The sequence below is a fragment of the Pogoniulus pusillus genome, chromosome 10 (genome assembly GCF_015220805.1).
Source record: "Pogoniulus pusillus isolate bPogPus1 chromosome 10, bPogPus1.pri, whole genome shotgun sequence".
NCBI lineage: Eukaryota > Metazoa > Chordata > Aves > Piciformes > Lybiidae > Pogoniulus > Pogoniulus pusillus.
Window position 1 is genome coordinate 992,649 of NC_087273.1, and position 23,562 is coordinate 1,016,210.

At 47.5% G+C, this 23,562-nt stretch overlaps 1 protein-coding gene across 1 annotated transcript in view; it reads left to right on the top strand.

The window, feature by feature from the left end:
• Positions 1 to 23,562, top strand: part of NR3C2 (nuclear receptor subfamily 3 group C member 2) — a 219,927-nt gene that overhangs the window by 113,377 nt on the left and 82,988 nt on the right. The window contains exon 2 of the mRNA XM_064149444.1: positions 14,220 to 14,359. Within this exon, the coding sequence (XP_064005514.1) occupies positions 14,220 to 14,359 (140 nt within the window). The remainder of the gene's footprint in view (positions 1 to 14,219; positions 14,360 to 23,562) is intronic.

Consider the following 23,562-nt stretch of genomic DNA (forward strand, 5'->3'; position numbering starts at 1 on the left):
TCATCAGCCCATGCAAAAGCAGAACACAGTGCTCAGGGGAGACAAACAGAAGCAGGTGAACCAGATGAGTACCTGTAAGCTGCTCACGTGCTGCAAAAATGGGCTTCATTTTTTGACAACTTCTGTTAAAAATAAAGAAACAGTATGGTTTGACTGCTGGTTGGAAGGATGTCACCAGTACCAAGGTGCCACTGCCAGCTCCACGTCTAGGGCATGGTGTGGCAGGACAGGTTCCCCTCCTCCGTGCTGTGTTCACAGCAAGGAGAGTCTCTGTTTCGCTCACCTTGGAGTACCAAAGAAGAGAAACAAGGAGCTATGAACCAGAGCAGTGTCCTGTCCAGTTGGGCCTGAACTGTTCTGCTGGCTTTGGACTGAGGAGCAGGATTCCTCCTGTGGGCAGTGTTCTTGGTGGCGGCAAGGAGATGAGTTGTGCACTGTGGCAGGGTGGCACAGCTGCCTGTGAGCTGTGGCAGGGGCTGCACCCTGGGTTTGTGGATGCTGCTTTCACTGGTGATAGATTAGTTTTGAGCAAACTGAATCAGATATTCACTCCTGTCACAAGGTGGGACTCTCCACTGTGGTCCCCGATGAAGGCTGGAGGACACAAGGAGAAGGTGCCCATGTTGTGTGGGCTCCCCTGAGTGTTGGGGGGCTACTCCCTGGGTGCTGCTGTGCCTGGCTGCATGGACCAGGAAAAGGAGAGAAGTGGCAACCTGGAGGCAGAAGGAGGAGGTGTGGAGGGGTTCTTGTCAGCTCATGGGGTGTGCAGGGACACGCCGAGTAAGCTGGGGGGCAGGCTCTTCGGAGCGGCTTGCAAGCTTTAAGCAAGCAGGTGATGCTTTTAGAGATGCTGCTGTGTGAGAGGGGCCCAAAGCTTTAAAGCAGCAGTAGCTTTAGAGCACTTTTCCCTTTGAAGCTGCTGGTTGTGTTAGCAAGCCCAGCAGAGCCCTAGACAGAGCCCGAGGAAATGAAGTTTATGTAACTGAGCTGTCTGTGTGTTCCCGCCTAATAAGTTTTGAATGTCAGCCAACTTCAACTAAATTTGACAGTGGGTAGCTGTTGCCTCTTTCATTTTTAGCTATTATCTCTTACCAGTTCAATTAAAATAAGTGACTGGATGGAAGAGAGGCACCCAATTAGTGCCCCCAGTAGAGGAAAGTTGATAGTTTGCATTTTTCTTGTACTAAATGCTGCAAGTGTGGAGGAAGCCTTGGGAAACAAAGCTTCGTTATTCCTGCTCTTGAATGAAAAACTATACAGTTTTTAAAGTAAAACTATTTTCTTTGAAGCTCAGCAATTGCTCTGTTTTGCATGTCTTAATTGGGAATATGGAAAGCAGCTATGAAAGTATTAAAAAGTTGTAGGTCTCTTGATGCTTTGTCTGTGGTGGGCTCCACGAGCAGCATAGAATGAGGTGGTCTGAAGCCTGGCAATGTCAAGGTCTTCTTGGGTCCTCTGTCCATGTATCACAGAATGGTGGGGGCTGGAAGGGACCTCCAGGGATCATCTAGTCCCATCCTGCTAACGCAGGCTTAGCTAGAGCAGGTTGCATGGGAGTGTGGCCAGGTGGGTTTGGAAAGTCTCCAGAGAAGGAGACTCCACAACCTCTCTGGGCAGCCTGCTCCAGCACTTTGGCACCTTCATGGGAAAGATATTTTTCCTTATGTTTAAGTGAAACCTTCTGTGTTCTAGTTTCTGCCTGTTGTCCCTTGTGCCTTCACTGGGCACTGCTGAACAGAGCCCAGCCCCATCCTTCTGACTCCTGCCCTTTAGCTCTGCAGTAAAGTTACGTAGTGGTTGCTGCAGCATTCCAAACTGTAGGTCCTCCAAACTTCCTCTGTTGAGTCATCTTTCTCCATCAAGTGCTGCTGCTGCATATCACACACCTGTTTATGGCAGAAGTAGTTTCAGTGGCTGCAGAGCTGGGGGGGGAGCAGATTGGTTTGGTTTCTGCCTATTCCAAAGGCTGGCTTGGATGGGGCTTTGAGCAGCCTGGTCTGGTGGAAGCTGTCCCTGCCTGTGGCAGGGGGCTGGGATTTGATGACCTTTAATGTCTCTTCTCACCCAAACCATTCCATGGTGGTGAAGTCGCTTACTGGAACAAGCCCTGTGTGCTGTTGGGGTCTTCCTTTAATGTTTCATTACGCTCTTGTGGCTTCAGAAATGCAAATACCAGGGTGCTTGCTGTGGAGCCTTGGGAGCCTGTGCCGCAGACAGGCTGCATAAATAAGGTCTGGGGGTGATGTCTTAGCAAGTAATAATGTTTGCTCACTCTGCTACACACCTTGATTGCTATGGAAATTGTGTCAGTTTATGCACCAGCACCTAATGATGCACACTCATCTGTCAGCTGCCTCCACAGCAAGGTGCTTCTGTGCATAAACAGTGAAAGGCCTCTGCCTAGGACGGGAGGGCTGCTGGTATTTCTCAGGGCTGTACCAGCTCTTATTCCCACTGAAGCTGAATGGTGCCTTCCAAAACCGATGCCTGCTCTGTACTGTGAGAGAGCTTTGGCAGGATGCAGCAGAGGGTTTGGGAGAGGAGCTGGAGCTGTGTTAGCTGCAGAACGTGACTTCACAGGCTCACAGGATGTTAGGGGTTGGAAGGGACCCAAAGAGATCATCCAGTCCAGCCCTCTTGCCAGAGCAGGACCATACAATCTAACTCAGGGCACACAGGAACACATCCAGACAGGCCTTGAAAGGCTCCAGAGAAGGAGACTCCACAGCCTCTCTGGGCAGCCTGTGCCAGGGCTCTGGGACCCTTAGAGTCAAGAATTTCCCCCTTGTGTTGAGCTGGAACCTCCTGTGCTGCAGCTCCCATCCCTCAGCCTCTTCTCATCAGGCAGTCCTCCAGTCCCCTCATCATCCTCATAGCCCTGTGCTGGACCCTCTCCAGCAACTCCCTGTCCCTCTTAACCTGGGGAGCCCAAAATGCAGGCAGTACTTCCCTGCTCTGTGTTCTGCTTCCCGGTGCTCTTTTCTCCTTGCCTCCGCTGCCTGTGCCCCAGCTGCTGGGGCAGAGCGGGCGGTGGGTGCGGCGCTGTGCATCATTAGCATGTGAGCGGCAGAGCGCCTCAGCTGAATAAAAATGACTTCTTTGACTTGCAGTTGGGAACGTTTCTGGTTTGCCTTGACAATCCTGTCAAGACAAATTTGAACTTTGTCAGCAGTTGTGATTGCTTGTGGGAGAATTACCAAAAGACTTTGCTCTAGGTATCAGCCAGTGATTGCAACCCTCAGCTGCTGTTTGACCAAAATTTTCCGTGGCACTCAGCAGGCTATTACTTGTCACTCTGACATATAATGGAGGGGTATTTTAATTGATTTAAAAGTTAAAATCTATAGTTATTTGGTGCTGTATGACTGTGTTAGGTGTCAGCAGTTACGCTTGCTGTGAACACGGGGAAAAGGGAGCTGAAAGCACTCGGAGCTAGGAATGCTTTAAAAAGACTCCTGCAGTCGACTTCACCTTCTGCTTCCACAGCTATCAGCAGAATATTTATTTACTTAATGGGAGCAGAGATTTTCTCTTCTGTAATTATTGTTGATTTTAAACTAAATCCTTGGAGATGTTGCACTGTGTGTTTGGTTTCTCAAGCTCCTGTCTTCTGAGGTGCAGCAGAACTTCTGCTTGGAAGTCTTCACTTCTGTGGTGAGCTCTGAGCAAGTGTTTTCACATAGATCCAGTTGGGTTTGTGGCCTTAATCCATTCTTCTGCCATGATCTCCTGGTGTCCCAAATAGAGTTCTATCCAAATGCAAGGGGCATGCAGAGCTAACGTGAGGCTGTACAGAGGGCAGCGGCTGCGTTGGCACAGGTGCAGGGTATGTGTGTGCTGCAGCATGAGGTCAGATGCCATAGCAGTACTGTCTGCAGAGTTGCCCTTTTGGGTGCAGCTATGCAGTGTCTTCTTAACTGGTGATAACAGCTTGCAAACATCTTCTCCTGCATGTCCATTTCAGAACAGGTCCTTTTGCAAGAGAGAAAATGAAGATAGGAAGGCCTCACCAGGAGCAGCAGCTCACATGTTTGTCTGCTGGGAATCTCTCTGCTGCGCTTCTGGGCTTGACTCTTAACTATCTCATGCTGCATTGGTAACTCAAACTAAACAGTACTGAGAGTTGTCTGCCACCTTTCATTTCTTCCCTACGCTTTGTTTGCGGAGTTCAGCCTCACATGCAGGCCTCCCCACTCCTGTTTTGTGCTCCTGAGTGGAATTATGCTGTAGCTCACACTGGTGCCATAATGCTAATACGCTTTAAACATCCCACTAATTTTGTCTTGTTGGATGTGGGGGGCACAAGGGAGCTGAAAGGGCAAACCCTTTTGCTTCCCCTCCTCCCCCCATTACATTCTTTTGGATCAAGCAATAATTACACATGTTGCCTTTCAAAGCCTGTGGGATTGCTCTTATGAGTAAAGGTCTGCCATACTGGGGCTTTTATTTGACAAGCTGGAAAATAGCCTTTGTTCCCATGGTAACCTTTTTTAGTGCTTTGGTGCATTTTTTCCCTATGGTTTCATGGTTGCTCTGGAGGTTTTTCTATTGTGGTATTTTAGTCCCCAGTAGACTGGAGATGGCAGTTCCCTTTACTTTTTTTTTGGCTATTATGAAATACTTTAATTTATTTGATTACAGAACTCTTGTAAACTTTGTATGTTTTGTGGTCAGGGCATTAGTGGTGTGGTGGCTTGCACTGTAAACCTATCAGACAAAGCAAACAGTTTTTCATAGGCAAGTGCATATGACTGGACTAAGCTGCTTCTCTGACAGGCTCTTACTCTTTTTTGACAGAGATACTCTCTTAGACTTGCTAGCTCTTACTAGCCCTGCTGGTTAGGCTTTTGTCTCTGAAGAGTGTGACTTTTCTCAGGGTTAAAATGGTCAGTGCTCTGCTCATCACTGGCACTTCAGGTTGCAGTAATAAGGGTTTCATTAAACAAAGCTTTCAAGCAAAGGGAGGTATTTTTAGGAGTTGCTTATTTAGACTCTGAGGGAAAAACTTGGAAGAAGTAGTGAGCCTTTATGTGAAAAGAGGAGGCTATTTGCAGATATATTCTTACTCCTGGTAGCATCTCCCTGCATTTGCCTTTGGTTTGTATTTTTCTTTCTTCCTTGCTGGTTCAGTTTTTCATAGTATCACAGAATGGTTTAGGTTGGAAGGGACCTCAAAGCTCAGCCAGTTCCAACTCCCTGCAATAGGCAGGGACACCTCCCACTAGAACAGGTCACTCAAGGCCTCATCCAAACTGGCCTTGAACACCTCCAGGGAAGGAGCAGCCACAACCTCCCTGGGCAACCTGTGCCAGTGTCTCACCACTCTCACTGCAGAGAACCCTTTCCTTACATCCAGTTTGAATCTCCCTTCTGCCAATTTAACCCCCCTTGTCCTGTCATTACAAGACCTTGTCAATAGTCCCTCCCCAGGCCTCCTGTAGCCCCCTTCTGATACTGGAAAGCCAGTCCAGGGTCTTCTCAAAGCCTTCTCTTCTCCAGGCTGCAGAGCCTCAACTCTCTCAGCCTGTCCTCAGAGCAGAGCTGCTGCAGCCCTCTGAGCATCTCTACCGCCCTCCTCTGGACTGGCTCCAACACTTCCATGTCCTGCTTGTGCTGGGGGCTCCAGAGCTGCACACAGTACTCCAGGTGGGGTCTGAGGAGAGCAGAGCCAAGGGGCAGAATCCCCTCCCCTGCCCTGCTGCCCACACTGCTCTTGCTGCAGCCCAGCACAGGGTTGTGTCTGGGTTGCACTCACCCTGCAGGCTCCTGTTGCGCTTTTCATCAGCCCAGACCCCCAGGGCCTTTTCCTCAGGGCTGCTCTCAGCCATTCCCCATCCAGCCTGGAGTTGTGCTTGGGATTGCTCCAGGTGCAGGATCTTACAATTGGCCTCCTTGAATGAGATTGGACTGGGCACACCTCTGCAGCCTGTCCAGCTCCCTCTGGATGGATCCCTGCCCTCTAGCAATTCAGCTGTGCCACACAGCTTGGTGCCATCTGCAGACTTGCTGAGGGTGCACTGATTCCTCTGTCCATATCACTGACAGAGATGTTCAACAGCACTTGTCTTAGGAGTCCCTGGTAGAAGAGCAGAACACTTAGGATGGTCTTGTCTTGCCTGCAGTTCCTCATGGGAATGATTTCTCAGTGGTGCCTTCATCACCTCACTTCCATTACTGCTGAAGGAGAGACTGCTGTGCTATCAGAAGAGAGAGATGGGGGGGACATGATTAGTTCACATAGTTTTCAGTGCTGGAAGATGAGATGATGCTCTGAAAAACGGAAGCTCTTTTAGTCATGGCTAGTGAGCAGGTGCAAGAAGAGAAAGAGTTAAACTCCTTCCCCCCCCCGACTTTCAATAATTAACCAGATCATTTTCCAGATAAACTGTTCCTGCCTTATCTTGCTATACAATAGGTAGCAATTTACAGTCAGGCAGCACAAACACTGCTGCTGCATGCATTTAAACTGCACTAATTGTATTAGAGGACCAAATATGGGAAGTTGGAGCAAATGCCCTGTGAGACTTGCTGCTGTTCCCTTGCTCCCCAGGTTGGAGGCTGTCTCCTGACAGGGACCTCCCCACGCAGCTTAACCATTCCCTTTCGATAGGTAACTGTGTTTCTGTGCCAGAAAACCTGCAGAACAAGTGAGTTGTGTTTCCCTGGGGTAGTTGGATCTGTTGGATCTTGGTGCCTTGTGACAGTGCTTAGAGGAGAGAAGGCATTGCAGAGGAATAGTGGACATTGTCCTGCGGTGACCACTGTTTCAGTGGGTAAAAGGCAGATTTATTTCCTTAGATAAATGCGCCTCAGGTTTAGCAGAACACATTTGGTTATGCTTATGTTTGTGTTTTTCTGTAGTCAACAGCTTCTTTGGAGGTAAAAACTCTGGAGAGCCAGCTCTAGGTGCTACCAAAAGATTTCGGTAGAGAAGGTCAAGGAAATGTCAAGGCTTAGAGCTGGGTGCAGGGAAACGTTGGATCCTGTCAGCATCCAGCAAGGTAAATGGGAAGTGAAGGAGCTTAGTGCACTTGCTTCGTTTTGTAACATCAACATATGCCTGGAGGTGAAGCTAAATACAGCAACCTGCTTGCTGGTGACTCCGGCACAGGAGAGCCCAGCGGGATAAAGGCTCTAAATGCCTTTCTTAAATCTGAGTGAATCTTTTATATTTGGAGGTCTTGGGAGGAAGAGTGAAGCCTTTGCTGTAATCAGTGTTTACTTGTTACTGTAATTAAGATCCAGGTCTGAAACTGTGATATGTGACCCTTAGGCATTGCTAAATAAAGCAGCTTCGAGTGAAAGCTGGAGCTGCTGAGGAGAGAGCCCAGCTGATTTCTAGGTCTGCTTTCTCTCCACTCAGTGTCCCTTCCCCTCTGATGCTTACATATTTCATCATACTGAACATTTCTTAAGAGGGGGGGGAAGCAGAGCAGCATAAATACTGGGTTAATTTGCCATCTCTGCATTTGTGTTAGAGTTGAGTGTTTCAAGAGCAATTGCAAATTTTCTGTCTTGGCGTAGAACACCTCCGCGCTACAAAGAGCGATTCAGACTGACCACAAAATGGTAGCTTCACAGTTGGGCTTTTAAATTCCTTATCTAATACACCTTCATTGACATGGGTGGCAAAATAAGTTTGTTCTGGGGAGGTACTGGTCTTTTTTTTTATATATGAAAGCACGTAATAGTGGATTGCATGAGGCATTTGTCATCAAATGAAACTAAAGTGAATAAATGGTATGCTTCAGAATCCTCAAGCTTGGGGTGTTTCAAGAATGAGTGATTTATAGCACCAGAAGCTACTATTTTCCAGGTCATTTTCATTTCCTAATTGAATTTCCTGAATACTTCACATGGAAAATATCTTTTCAATGGACACTTTTGCATTATCTTTGTGGTTCTAGTCTAGTACAGAGAGGATGGTGAAGAAAAATACTGATTCTTCCCCTAACCACTTTATTTATGGGCTGATATGAGCCTCTGGGTCATAGAATCAGAGAGTCATCCAGGTTGGAAGAGACCTCCAAGCTCATCCAGTCCAACCTAGCACCCAGCCCTAGCCAGTCAACTATGGCAGTGGCCATGTGAGTTGTGTGGTTTTACCCAAGGCAAGTTAAGGGTTTCTGGAACGTCTCTCTCCCCCTCTGCAGGAGCAGCACAATGCCCTAAGACAATCAGGCAGCAGAATTTGCAGTGTGATTATTTAGCAGTGTGTCTGCCCCTCTGCCAAGTGTCCAAGGGTAAATGTTGCAGGGGCCCAGGGGTGGTCTGGTTTCTGAGCTCTTCCCTTACCTCACCCTTCATGAAGTCCCATGTGACTGCCTTCTTCTCCAAACCTCTGATGGTTTCATCTCTGCACCTTTTCACTTCTCCATGCTTGCTTGGTCTGCTGACCAGGAGATTGGTTTATATAGTCTGACATTTAAGAAATACAATTTTCCAGGCTGCTAATCTGCTTTATGCAAGGAGTTAGGGGAGAGAGAGCCAAGGGTGCATCCTGCAGTGAAACTTCTTCAGATTCTGGCTATGTAAGGTGAAACTGATGCTGGTCTAAGCTTAGGACTGACAGAACTAGCAGCATGGAGCAAAATCCTGGAGCTGGTCTGTGTTACAGGTGGAGACTGACCAGCAGCATTGTGTGCTGTGGTCAAAGCTGTGGGACAAGTTTTGACCGATGTGAATAATGAGGAGAGTTATCTTGGGCTGTGAACACACAGAAAATAAAGGAGGCAAGGCGAAGAGGAGTTGGTTATGCCCTCAGCTGTGCGAGTTGGTTGAATGATGAGTTAAAGCAAAGTGGTAGGAGAACTGCTAAAGAAGTGACCAGAGAGAGAAAGCATTCAGGGATGTAAGATTAGCTGTGGAAGGTGGGAAGAATTGAGGAGACTATTTGGATGGGAAGAGAGTGTATTTCCAGGGTAGCATAAACTTGGCAATCAGTCTCTTGATTTTAGTGCCAGGTTACAAGGAGTTACAGTGTTATTTGGTGTGGGAGTTTCTTGTCTCCCTTGGGTGGCATCAGCCTGGCCCACAGCATTGAAATTGGTGAATGCCAAGAGTGTCTTTGCTGCTGCAGCAGCAGCACAACCAACACAGTGCTGCCTGGGGGGCTCAGGCAGCTCTGGGTCATGTCCTGATCATCTGATCTGTCTTGGGTGTGGATGGTGGGTCAGGCTCTGGCCACATCACGACTGTGAAATGCCACTGAAATGTACTCTGGGCCACAGGAAGGTGAGAGTCAGTACCTGTGTGTGCAAAGGGAACTGTCACCAGTGCCCAGCAGAGGATGGCTCTCACTGAAGGTTAGACACCTCCAGAAATGAGACTTAGAGGGTAGAAGGAAGGTGTTGGCAGTCTCTGCATCTTGAGTCTCCTGATTATTCATCCTCTTAATGACCTTTGTTTTTCTTCTTTTGGTGAAAAGATGATGCTGATATCAACTTATTTTTTACCTTTTGTTTCTCAAGTAACTATTTATTGAGGTGTACCCAAGATCCTTCTGTTTGTTTTACTACCAGAAAATTTCTGTGTGAAAAGGAAGAGTCAATGATGTGGAATTAAAAAGGACTCATCTAGATCTCATAATAATAAAAGTGCTTGGAACAAATGAGTTTGGGATTCATATTGTGGCTTATGCTTCTGTGGAGTGCTTCATTTTATCATCAGAGGCATCGTTTGTTTAAACTGTGCTCCTGTCTGACATCTGGTTTGAAAAGCATAATAACCTATATAATCAGCTTTTAAAATGCTGGATTAGCTGTGGCTTTATTGACTCTTCTTTACAAAATCTGTTATTTCTAATTAATTCTCCCTATAACTATTACTAAAGCCAACTTGCAGAGACACAAATGAGCTTGATGGCAATGGCTAGTCAAGGTCAGCACTTAACTGCCAGCATTTGCACTGTTGAGGACAATAAATCAGGCTTATTCCTAACCACAGACCCTACAACGTGACAAATGTTAGCAGAGCCATCTAAGCAACCATTTTACAAATCATTTAGAAGATACATTTGGCTTTGTTAAACTGTTCCATGCTGCCCTTGGCTGCAAGAGCCTTGTGATGAAATATGTATGCTGTATTTGAATCCTGCAGAGTGTGTGGATTGGAAGGGGGGGAACACACTCTTTTTTGTTGTTGTTTTTTTTTCTTTGTGTTGGAAATAATGAGAGAGGTGTGAAAGCAATAACACCTAATCAGGCAGTGGAAAGCACTGGCCTCTGAGAGCAGGGGTGGCAGCCAGCTCTGCCGCACTGCTGCACATCTCTTGCGGTTGCAGTTACAAGTTTATAGTGAGAGTAGGTTGCTGCCCACAAGGAACGTTCTGAGGTGACACCAATGCATTGTGTGAAAGCTGAACTGTCAGAGCAGTAGCTGCTAGGCTGCAGTTTAGGCTTGTGCAAATGTGTAAACACAGTGTTTTCACTTGGTCTGAGGCTTAAGGCTTGGTCCTGCTGTGACCCACAGATGTTATTAAGTGTAGGTACTTCACAGTGGGCTCATTGCTGCCCATGGAGTCAGCTGTAAAGTTCCTGAACCTGTTATTTTTTTTATGGTATCCATTCTTATTTGGACTAACTCTTGCATTCTTTGTAAGAGAGAATGATTTATTGCCTGAATCATGAAATCATTGAGGTTGGAAAAGACCTAGGAGGTCACCAGGCCCAACTGTCAGCCCAACACCATGATGCCCACAGGGTGCAGAGGTAGATGTCTTGCCAGTCAGGTCTTGATGCAGGACTTGTTCACTGTGGGCAAGTCACTCAGAAAAGAATGGCATCCTGAACACGAGGGAGGTTCAGGAGGAAAAGATGTCCCCATCCCTGCTTCCGTAGAGAGAATGACTTACAATGATCTCCAGCCATTTGACTCAAGCATATTTTTGGCCTCAGCCTTTGCAGATATGTACCAACACCTCTTTACCTTTTGAGGTGATAAAGCAGCATTTTTAATTGGCTTTGGTGTAGCATGGATAGAAGAGAACAGAAGAGAGTTTAAAACCAAGCCAAAGGTTGTTTATTAAGGCTTGCACAAGCTGGAGGAGATTTAATTACCAGCAGCCAGTATCAGTGTTTTTTTAGATCACTCCATGTTGGCTACTCCTCCTAAGAATGAAAATATCTCATTTGTATTTCAAACTATTCCACTCTTCAGTTGGTTAAAAGCATGTATGGGAGGTAATTTGAATATTATTCCAGAATGGTAGGCTCCCACCTGTGATGAATCCATGCCTTGTACTCAAGCTGTACCTTCGCCTTTCAGCTCTATTTGAGCATTCCATTTAGAGCAGCACTGTGCTGTGTCCAGTTCTGGGCTCCTCAATTCAAGAGAGGTGTGGAGGTACTGGAAGGTGTCTAGAGAAGGGCAATGGAGCTGGTGATGGTCCTGGAGCACAGCCCTGTGAGGAGAGGCTGAGGGAGCTGGGGGTGTGCAGCCTGCAGCAGAGGAGGCTCAGGGCAGAGCTCATTGCTGTCTGCAACTACCTGAAGGGAGGCTGTAGCCAGGTGGGGTTGGTCTCTTCTGCCAGGCAACCAGCAACAGAACAAGGGGACACAGTCTCAGGTTGTGGCAGGACAGGTCTAGGCTGGCTGTTAGGAAGTTGTTGGCAGAGAGAGTGACTGGCATTGGAATGGGCTGCCCAGGGAGGTGTTGAGGTAAAGCCTGGCTGGGGCACTTAGTGCCATGGTCTGGTTGATTGGCCAGGGCTGGGTGCTAGGTTGGGCTGGAGGAGCTTAGAGGTCCTTCCAACCTGGTTGATTCTGTGATACAGATGACCCCTGACAACTCACAGATTGCACTGTCACTGGATGTTGGTCCATTCCATGGTTTCACTTTCTTTCAATGAAAATCTGCTGCAGATTGTCCTAGGCAGGCGTTTAATAATAGTTGTGGCTCAGCTGTTATCTCACTGTGTCTTTACTGGCTGCTTTTTTTTTTTACCCAAAAATTCTGTGCAAGTGGAATTTTATAAGGTAGCTCTTGGCTAAAAAAAAAGGCTCTCCCACCTTCTGCAAATCCTACATGACAATTTATTTTCTACCAAAAATAATACATGCTTATATATATCCAGTATGTATTTATAGAGGGAATGTGTGTGTGTATAAAATGATAAAACAGGCAGAGTGCTATAATACCCTGGAAACCTCCCTTTCTTCCCAGGAAGAGCTCTCTACCAGAATTATCTTCTTGAGATATTTGGGGGGGATAATAAAACCCCATCTCTACAGTGACCTTTTTTGGGGCAGAAAGACTTAAGAATGTTTTTTTGCTGGTCTTCTGCAGAAATGGGAACACGCAGCATCAAAATTACAAATGCCCCGAGACATTTTGGTGGTGTGTCAGGGTTGAAATGTTTCCCTTCTCAGACAAAATATCACTGCTTGCAAGAAAAACAAAGCAACCAGAAAGAAGGTGGTGTGTGTGCGGGGAAGAACATTCAAGGAGTTAGTTTTGCAGGTTATTGACATTTTCTCTAGAAAGCAAGCATCTTTTGAGGAATTTTGCTTAATGAGGGGCTCAGTGTTGTTGTTTTCATGTGGTATGAAATGTGCTGGAGGGAGAAAGTCTCCTTCGTTGCCTAAACAAAGCTGAGTACCAGCCAGCAGAGTCTGGGCAAATGCTGAAGACGGTTCCCCTTTGTAGGGGTAGCTAAATGCACTCTGCACGGGATCAGCTGTGACTCCAGCACACAGAGCTTCTCTTGCCGTAGGTCTGGTGAGGCTTTCCTTTGTCTGTCTAGCAGAGGAGCAAATGCCATCACCTAGCAATTACCAAGTGTGGGATGTTGTGTGATGAAGGTATAAAGAGCAGGAAGGCTAAAACTTGCAAGTCAGCCTAGGCAGCTGGCAAGAGCGGCGCTGCTGTTCGGAAGGCTTTGGTTAGCATCTGAAGGCTGTCGTTTGGAAAGGCATTTAGAGCTGATGCCACAGGCCAGCTGCGGGCCAGGAGAGCTGTGCTCCGTCATCTGGAGTGACATCTGTGCCTCTGGATGAACCGCTTGGCCTCCCTCTGCCCCCCTGGGAGCAAAGCTGGGAGAAGGCCAAGGGTGCCTACTTGAACACTTCAGCAAGCTGGTGAGCTGCTGTTTGAGTTCAGGCTACCTGTGACCTTTGTTTCCCCGTGGCTGACCGGCAGATAGCCTGGGACCTGCCGTTTGAGCTAGCTCATGGTTGCTTCACCAGTGTAAATTCTGCCAGGGTTGGTTTGTAGCTGTTAGGCTGCATGCAGGGAGGTAACATGTAAAGAGACTCCAGAAGTCACGGTTACCTGGAGAAGAGAGCCTGTGCAGCAGGAAAGGCTCTCCCCAGCCCTCTGGAGGCATGGGAGGGCTCCAGAGCTTTCATCTCCTTCATAGTCTCTGTGCCTGCTGACTCCATTAGGGTGACTTTTCCTCTTCCCAAGGGAAGAAGGGAGGACATTCACTGCACCATGAAATATGACTTGTTTTTGATGAGCACCATCTTCCAGAGCTGCCAGTGGAAAATCCTTCCTAATGACACCTCCAGAGAGTCATGGTTTCAAAAGACCCAGCAGAAATGCCCCATTTTTAAAGGCAGTAGATGATTGAAGATGAGTTTGCAATATGCATCAGTCTGTAAAACTTGGGTGCGGTTTCTGGAACTTCCAGTGCTGCTTCCTGGTGCCTAGAGTCATGTGGAAGGGTCTTGTGCGTGTGCAGAATGCTTTAAAACTCCTTTGGTTGGAAGTAAGCTGTTAGATTACAGAGATGCTGGAGAGAGGATCAAGGACCACTGTGGTGGTAAGCAGGAGTACAGACAGCACAGTGTGTGCCACTTTGTGCTGCTTCATAAAATGGTCTTTATTACAGGTATTGCTTAGCTGTAAAGGCTTGCAAGAAACAAGCAGAAAGAAAACATGTAGTTATCAAGTGGCTGCCAGAGTGCTTGCTTGCTTGCTTGGTTATTTTCAGTTTTAATCATCTGCCACCAATAAATTCCCCTGTCCTTGCAGTAACTTCTCACATTAACATCGATGCAATATGGGTGCTTTAAAACAGACAATAAAAATATTGCCCTTACTAATTAAATCAACTCATGTGTTCAGCTGGGCACTGCCAGGAAGAGTTGTGGTTACCTAATTGAGAGGTGCCTGGAGCAGTATACCTGGTATAAATTCTTCACTGAACTCTGTGTTACAGCCAGTGCCATTTGAAATATTCATAGGTGGTTTGGTTTGTTTTGTCTCTCTTACTCCAGCTCTTCACTGAGAAGTGTATCAACTGGATCTTCCAGACCTTCCAAAGTCTGTCTGGTGTGTGGAGATGAGGCATCTGGATGTCATTATGGGGTGGTTACGTGTGGCAGCTGTAAAGTTTTCTTCAAGAGAGCAGTAGAAGGTAAGAAAACAAAGTGGACAGCGGAGAGCAAACATGTGTGGGTTAGGGGTTACTGCAATAGCAGTAGTGCACACAAGTGTGCCCTGTCTTGATAACATTCTGTGCTGAATGAACCCCAGCCACCGCTGCTGGCATTTGTGTCTGGCAGCCTGTGCCTTCTGAAGGATGCATTGTTCTGCTTCATGCCGCTGCTGAATCCAGGCTGCTGCTCCACCCCTCCACGTGGGTGTTGCACCTTCGAGTGGCTGCAGATGCAGTGGATGTAAACATACTCTTGCTTCTCCTCTAGCACAAGGATGGTTTTCTCATCAGCCTTTGGCAGCCCTATGAGAGTCAGTTTTGTCCCTCTGGGTATCCTCAGAGCTTGGAACTCAGAAGTGGCTTCACAGTGCTCTGGTAGATGGGGGAAGAAGCAGGAATTGATCCTGGTGCTTAGAGATCATTTTCTCTTCTATGGCCTGGGATTTTGCATGAGGGCCAGGCTGGGACTTTGCAGGAGGACTGTACTTTGGTAGCTTTATCATCAGGGGAATGTTTTGCTGATGTCTCCCTGTTCTGTGTTACCTATGGCATAGCTACTGCTGCTTGGGTGTCTCAACAGAAGGAAGTCAGGGTCACTTAGTGCTACAGAACCTCTGGTGGATGTTGCCTCCTCATAACTTGGGTCATTAGGGTAAAAGGAAATGCTTGACCTTTACAAACTTGGTAAGCAACTTCAAGCAACAAAAATGAAGTTTTTACACCTGACAAAGAGTAAGAGCTCATGGTATGCACAGGACTGAAGTGCAGGATTTTCTGAAGTCTTTGATGAGTAGACCTTCCCAGACCCACTGAGGAAGTTGGCACTATCTACTCACTGATTTATTTCCATGAGGAAAAACCTGGAAGGAAGGAAGCTGTTAATGTGGTGTCCAGCTTGTGCACAGAGAAGAGCGAGGCAGCCTGTGCTGATTAATTTCTCCTGTGATCATTAAATCTGCTGCTGGCAGCAAGGGTTTAGCTCTGTGTTACACAGCCCTGGAGGGCTTGTGCGTCACTGAAGTCAGGGCCTCATGCAGTACCTCTCTGTCCATGCATTCAGCTGTCATCGAAAGTGGCAACCCACATGCAATGAACTTCCCAAAGTTATAAGGATGTGGAAAAGGTTTCTCTCCCTGAAAGCATTTTCTCTTCCTGTTTATGTTGGTCTGATTTAGCTTCCCAGAGCCCAAAATACCTAACAGAACAACACAGTAATAGGATGCCTTCCACTCTCCCCCTCTTTGGGAAGAAAGGAATTAGCTGTAGAGAGGAAAAAGGGGTAAAACACCCACAGAGGAGTCTTGCTTCATTTGGGAGTTAGAAGAAAAACTTGAACAATAAAAAAGGTATTTAAGGTAAGGGGAGTTACAAAAAGGTATAGGGAAGGGAACCAAGATACAAAGTACATATAGAACCAGAGAGATGCAATGGGTGGAGGTAGATTTGGGAAGGGGTTGTCCACCATGTGGTGAGGTGGCCACATGGCAAAACAGGAGCAGCAAGAACAAGGGTGATGCTGGCAGGCAGGGAGGGAAAAGAGCAAGAGAAACAGAAGCAAGTTCCTCTGGTTTTATAGGGGGTCTAGACAGAAAGTGGGAGTGGGCTAGCCACTACACCTGGGGTCAGGTTCAGGCCATCCCCAGGACCGTTACACTTCTGTGCAATAGCTCACCTTGATTCCCGAATTTATTCCTTGAGGTTGTAGCTGCACAGGAACTGGAAAGCCTTGCTTAGAGTCACTGGATGAGATCTTCCCTGTGATTCCACACCGTGGCACAGGCTTTCAGACTCTCGGATGCCTTCTGACATCCATGTCTACGCTGGCCTCTGAATCGTGATGATCTAGGGTAGGGTGTCCCTGCCTGTGGCAGAGGGGTCAGAACTAGATGATCCTTGTGCTCCCTTCCAACCCTGACTGATTCTATAATCGGTTTAGTGTGATGAGGTTTTGCATTGTGTGTGAAGTGGAAGCAGCTTTTGTACCATCCTTTCTGCCTTCTAAGAATGCTTCCTTCCCAGCCTCAAACCCCTGTCACGTCGAGGTGCTGTGCATCTGCATTTACCAGACCCCTTTCTTGTGATCTCCTTTCTGATGTATTCTGCTGCCTATTGCCAGCCAACTGACAGGAATTGAAAGAAAATGACCAAGAATTCCCTTCAGGAGATTTCCAAGCAGTGAGATGATGTTCCAAGCCCCAGAAACCACTCCAGGGTCTCTGCAAAGCCTTCTCTTCTCCAGGCTGCAGAGCCCCAGCTCTTGTACCTGTCTTCATAGCAGAGCTGCTGCAGCCCTCTGAGCATCTTCAGTTGAGTAAAAAGAAATAGTTCCCTCTCTAAGGGCTGTTTGGTGATCGACTTGACATGGAGTCTGAAGAAGTGTGCTGGGGTGGTTACTATGGGTTCCCCCTTTAGCCATGACAGTGCTGGCTCACTGGTGTCACCGGGCAAGCTCAGGGCACTGTGTCTGCCATGCTCTTTAAGCCAGGGTAGCTGTAGTGGTTGGCTTTTCTGGCTACAGCCAGTGAACGTCGTTTAAACTTTACTTTCTGGTCATTAATGGAGTCGTGTGCTGGAAGCATGCTGCCCTGTGAGGGAACCTAAAGCACCTGGCCAGTCTTGTTGCCGTCTTTCCCACTGAGCCAGCCCTCTCTAAGGGGAGCAGTGGGCTGGAAGTCAGCAGTCACAGCTGTTCCTGCCTATGCTTTGCGTCTGTAGTCTTCTTTTGTTCAAGTTCCAGACAAGGATGAGGTAATCTGCCCTAAATCAGAATTTATATCACTTCTGAAGTTGCTGAAGTTCATCTTTCATTCTGCCTTTGGCGTTGAAAGTAAGAGAAGAGGAAGGCATTTTGCCCTCTGCGAGCGGCGCTGAGCACTACAGCAGCAGTGGTCATCTTCTGCCGCTTGTGCAGCTGTGCTAGAGTGGAAGAACAAACAATTTCTATCGTATTAGAGGCAGGCTTGGACTTCTTTAACACACAAAGATGTGATGTCTAATAAATTCCAGATTTTGCAGTCAAATTCTGCTCCTGGAGATCAGCCTTAAAGCAGCTCTGCTGTTCTCTGTCAGAACCATCAATCATTTCAGCCAGAGAGCAGCAGAGACAGGCACAGGAGCTGAAGATTCTAGGGCTGCCTTTCTTCTTTCACCTGAATGTTTGCTGCTTTGCCTATTGAAAGCAGGGGGAATTGGGGCTGAAAGACAATTTTCAAAGTCTAGTCTGATGCCATCTTATTCAAATGGCTTCCTGGCTGTAGTAAAGGTGCCACGAGGAGCCCAGTAACAAAGAAGTCCTTCCTCTGCCTTGTGTGTGAGCAGCAGCTTACCCAAGACTTCTCCTCAGCTCTGGAAGGGATGAAATTTCTTGTGTAGCAATCTGCAGGGCCTCGGCACAGCTCTGGGAACCCAGGCTGCCTTCAGGACAGGGCTACAGAAAAGAAGTGCTGTTCTTCACCTCGGTTTGTGCCAGGGAAGGCACAGGGACAAAGCAGCCTGGGCTGCAAGATTGAAAGTCCAAGCCACCAGTAGCTGGGGTGGCTCCCAGTCTGCCTTCCTAGGCACTGAGGCCAACCCTTTGCCATAACTAACAGGGTCTAACAGCCTTCTAGAGACTCACCCTCAGGTGAAGGGTTGCAGGCACTTGCTGGCCTCAGAAGTCAGAGGCAGATAAATTGGGTGGTTTGACGAGCAGAGCACAGTGCAGCCATTCAGCACTGGGCCAGATGCACAATATCTCAGGGACAGTGGTTTGGGTTTTCCTGGTTTTTGGAAGCACTCTGCAGCCTCTGCTTCCGGAAGGCCACACAAGACCAAAGGTGTTGTGTGTAAGATGTCTGGATTTCTCAGAAGCAGGTAATCTTCCTATGGTTTCCTGTGCGCTGGAAAGGAGATGTTCCCAGGGCAGGGCTCTACACCCCCTAGTAAACACTAGAGAAGCTAATGCTGCTCTCTGTGCCTCCTAATTACGTTTTTCCCCTTCTTCATTTAAAGTGGGAAGAGTATCAAGGTATGAGGTTGTAAATGCTGGAGTACATAGCTCTGGAGTGTCTTCCTCAGAGTAACTTTGTTTGGAGGGCTGGAGCACCTCTCCTATGAGGACAGCCTGAAAGAGTTGGGGCTGTTCAGTCTGGAGAAGAGGAGACTCCAAGTTGACCTTATTGTAGCACTCCAGTATCTGAAGGGGGCCTACAAAAAAGCTGGGGAGGGACTTTTTAGGCTCCCAGGAAGTGACCAGCACCTCCCTGGGCAGCCTGCTCCAATGCTTGGCTCTGGCATAGACTTCTATGATTCTATGGCAGGACTGGGGGGAACAGAGCAAAGCTGGAGGTGAGGAGGAAGTTGTTCAGCATGAGAGTGGTGAGAGGCTGCAATGGGTTGCCCAGGGAGGTGGTTGAGGCCCCATCCCTGAAGGTGTTTCAGGCCAGGCTGGCTGAGGCTGTGGGCAGCCTGCTCTAGGGTAGGGTGTCCCTGGGCATGGCAGGGGGGTTGGAACTGGCTGCTCCTTGTGGTCCCTTCCAACCCTGACTGATTTTGTGATTCTATGAACTTGAACACCTGGAGAACAGGAAAGTTTTATTTGCATTGACCATTGAGAGCAGCAGCAGTTTTATCCTGGAGAAGGTGAGATGGATGTATGTAGAGAAGCATTTTCCATGTGTGCACCCATGAGTGTGGCAGGTCTGTACTGCTGCAGTTAATTGTCCATACGGTTCTTCACTCGCCCCTCTTCTGTTCGCTCGCCATAATGGAGTCAGTGTTTTTTCACTACAGGCTGCACTTTTCCTTTTATCCCCTTCTAGGAGGTCAGTGGCATCTCTAAATTTGACATCACTCAGTAGGGATGTCCATATGTTTCCATAGAAATTTCTGTGTGGGATTTGAAGCTGATTTCATTCTTGACCCGCTGCAAGAATCTGTTTTACAAGCTATCAAACAGAAATATTAGGTGAAGAGCAAGCAGATGGGTGAGCTGCTGAGGGCAAGTGTGCTGGTCATATTCATGCAGCAGCTGCTACTCTTACTTGATATGCTGTGGTTAATAGGTGTAAAAGGCAATTTAAATAATTGGGTGCTTTGATAGATAGAACAAGGCCTTTGCCTGGCTTTTGCTCTGCCAGGCAGCACTGCTCAGTGAGGCAGAGTCTTCATCCGTGCTCCTGGTTGGCTTTAGTCACAAGGTACTTGAAGTTCAGGAGGCTGGCATGAGGAAGGAGCTAGGCTTGCACTGGCACTTCAGAATGGGGAAGAAGGACAAGCAGCAAGAAGTATCATGCACAAAAAGAACCCTGAAGGATGGAGTAGGCAGTAGAACTCACCATGTAAACATGAGGAAAGATTTCTTCGCTGTGAGGGTGGCAGAGCAGTGGAACAGGCTGCCCAGGGGGCTTGTGGAGTCTCCCTCTCTGAAGATGAGTACTCAAGACCTGCCTGGATGTGATCCAGTGTGATCTGTTCTAGGTAGCCTGCTCTATCAAGGGAGTTTGGACTGGATGAGCTTTCAGGGTCCCTTCCAGCCTCTGTGATTCTGTGATTGATTCTGAGATTTCAAAGCTGAGGGGGAATAGGGAAAGCTTTCCTTGTGGCTCTTGGGACACATGGCCTGCATCAGAGACTCTGGTGGATGCTCAGGAATAAACGCAGGTGCAGTGTGCAGGGTAAAGCTAACAGCAAGCATGCTGAGGAAGTGTTCCAGGAGGGCTAGATTTGGGGGCCATCTAGGTGATAGAGTGCCTTGGTTTTAGAAACAAGCAAAGAATGAAGGAGTTCAGCAGCTGTGGTGCCACAAAGAACCACAAATTGGTTAATGGCTGGGAAATTATTGGGAAAAACCGTTTTGTATCAAGGAAGCTGAAACTCCACATTTATTCCTTTTCAGCAGCATTGGTAATTTCTTCCCCCTCTCAAGACTTTCCAGCATTTGCAATTTGATTAATTGTAACTGTTATTTACTGTGTAAGTGGGTGCTGTTGCAGAGAGGGAGAGAGGAGTGCAAGGATGAGAATTTAAATATGGGCTGCTGTCTAGAAAAACACTCTCACCATGCTAGGAGGTTGCAACTGTTCTTCTGCATTCTTTTGTTAGGCATTTTGTTCTTTGCTTTATGAATGCTAATGTCTAGACTGCTTCATCTATGTACTGCAGTATTCAGTAGCTGCTGGCCAGCTTGCAGAAGCACAGCATGCAGTGAGCAGAACAAAAAAGCTGGAGAGGGACGTTTTAGGCTCCCAGGTAGTGACAGGAGTAGGGGGAATGGAGCAAAGCTGAAGGTGGGGAGATTCAGCCTGGATGTGAGGAGGAAGTTGTTGAGCATGAGAGTGGTGAGAGCCTGGACTGGGTTGCCCAGGGAGGTGGTTGAGGCCCCATCCCTGAAGGTGTTTCAGGCCAGGCTGGCTGAGGCTGTGGGCAGCCTGCTCTAGGGTAGGGTGTCCCTGGGCATGGCAGGGGAGTTGGAACTGGCTGCTCCTTGTGGTCCCTTCCAACCCTGACTGATTCTGTGATTGGAAGGTTGGGTTGTCTTGGAGAGGGACCTTGCATTGCCACAAAGCATCAGACAGGCTTGCCCATGCTCACCACCTGCATCTGCATGAGAGAGGAGAGATGTCAGCATTCTTATGGCTGTGACAGAGGAGCGAGCTGTTGGCACTGTTTTTAGTTGTTTTCTTTTTCACACATCATGGAGTTCTGTTCAAATGGGCTGGAGCCTTCATGGAGGTGAAGTCATGATTTAAGGCAACCACCAATATTTTGGCTAACAAAAGCCATTAGATAGTTCTTTCTTGAATACTTCTGCTCCTTTCTTCTTTACAAAGATCGTTTTTCGGTGTGCTTTCTGGGATTTCATCTTTTGGGTGATAGCTCTAAGGTGGTTGAGCCACTTGTGTAAAGCAGTAGTACAGAATTCCTATGTTCAGATGCACCCATTTATTTCCAGCAAAGGGGGAATTACTCACACCTGTATGGTACAGCCCATACTGGGAGTGCTTACGTGGAGTGCTGTGTGTGCTTCTGATCACCAGCATGTTAAAGACAGTTGGACTCAGGGCCAAGTAAACACAGGAGGAAAGTTCCTGAAATGATCCAAGGAATAAAAATTTGTATCTTACGTCAGGTGACTTAAATGCTTGCAGCTTTATTTAGCTTACTCAAAAAGAGTCTGAGTTGGGACATGATTACTGCCTATAAATATTTCACAGTTGAGGAATAGACAACTGAGAGGGAGGAGAATTTATTTTGAACTAAGAACTGTGCTGAAATAAGAGCAAATGGGTAAAAATTGCATTAGTTTGGTATTTTGAGAAGGCTGCAAACCACTAAAAGGGAGCATTCTCCTGAAGGGAGCCAGATGAATTTAAAGTACCTCCTCTGAAATAGAGTTTGAGGGAAATAGCTGGTGCATAGTATGAGTTAGTTAGCTGTGAGAGTGGAGGATAAGACAGAGCTCTCTCGGGTTAATGCTGTGTCCTGATAGGCTGGCGAGTTCATCCGATCCCAACAGTGAAAGCAGCAGGAGTGGTGAAAGAGAAGATGAAGCAACCAGTAGATTTTTGGGGTATTCCAGCTGCAATAATGGTGGCTGCCCAAATCTCAGCAGGGATGCAGGCCTTGAGTTTTCAAGGGCTGGGTAAAGCGCTCAGATCCTGCCTAGGGCAGAATCTCTTTCTGTTCCTGCTGGCAGATGAATGCTTGATTCCTGTGCTGGCTTCTCTTGTTTTGAGTTTAAAACACTCAAAAAGCTCAGGAGGTTGGAATCCTTTTGCAATAACTCCATCCTATCCAGCTAAGCCTCTGCAGGTACCCCCAGACTCCATCAAGTGGCCTCATGCTTGGTTACATTACTGGTGATCCCCTCAGGTGAAGGCCTGGCTGCTGAGGAGTTGCCATAGAATGGCTTAGCTGGGAAGGGACCCCAGAGACCATTTACTCCAACCCTCCTGCCATGGGCAGGGAAGCCTCCCAATGAGGCTTGGTTGCCCAAGGCCTCAAGCCTTCCATCATCAAAGTGTAGTGGGTCTGGCTTCTTGGGCAGTGTACTGCTGTTTGGTTTTTGTTTGATGGAGTCACTTCTGTGGGAGAAGCCCCTCAAGATCAATTCCAACTGTTCTGTAGCGTCTAGCACAGTCCAGCTGTAAATGGAAAAGTAGACCACAAGTGAATGTTGAAACAGGGCTTTGCAGCTGGACATAAATACATGCATGAGATCTTCTGTATCAAAGAGGATGAAGCATATCAACTGTCACAAAGCATCCTTAGTCAGATGCTTCAGCTCCTCAGGGCTCTGTTACGGCTTCGTAGGAGCTGCCACTGCATAGAATGCTGCTAGCTGCATGCCTTGGCAGCCTGGTGAGGCAGTGATACCCTTTTCACTTTCCACAGCAAAGAGCTCTTCTCTTCTACAGCCCACAAGGCCCAGAGGATTTTTAGAGCCTGAAAAGGCTCTTCCAGTCTCGAGTGAAGTAGTCGAGAGCCAAAAGGGGGTAACTTTGCAAGGGCCTTCAGCAAAATGCTGTAGAGAGAAGGAATTTTGCAGCATTGTGGCAGAGGTTCAAAATGGATAGAACCTCAAAATAGATAGATAGAGAGATACCTAAAGGCAGAAACAAACCTTCTTTTTGTGCCTCCTAATCCCATTTTCAAATAAGAGAGTGGGAAAACAGTCTTCAGACGGGGGGTGGGAAATGTACATGTAGAGATCTGTCTGGTACAGACAGAGGGAACAAGGCATCTGCTAGCATCTTGGATATAAATAGAGTGGGAAAAGGTAATGGCAACTCTCCCATTGCCTTAAAAGCAGCCAGGATTGCAGCCTTTTTTTTTCTTTGCAGCACAAGTCTAGGTTGTTGAAGGTTGGAAGTGCCTCTGAAGTCTAGACCTGAGGCAGTTCTGTCAGGTTTTATAGAAACATTAATGATCTGTGGTCAGCTTTGAAGCCCACAGCTCATTGTTGTTTGTGAGGGGATTCTTACCTGCTTTTAATCTCTTAAACTGTTGGTGCCATCTCTCGCAGCCAAGGTGCCACAGCTCGTGTCCTAAGGAAGGGAGCGTGGCTTAGTTGCTCCATTCCCACCAGTTTCAAGAATGCTGATGGTCATAGAACCACAGAAACCTTCTGGCTGGGAAAGACCTTTAAGGCGAAGTTCAACTGTTACAAACTTTACCAAGGCTGGTGCTGAACCATATGCCTC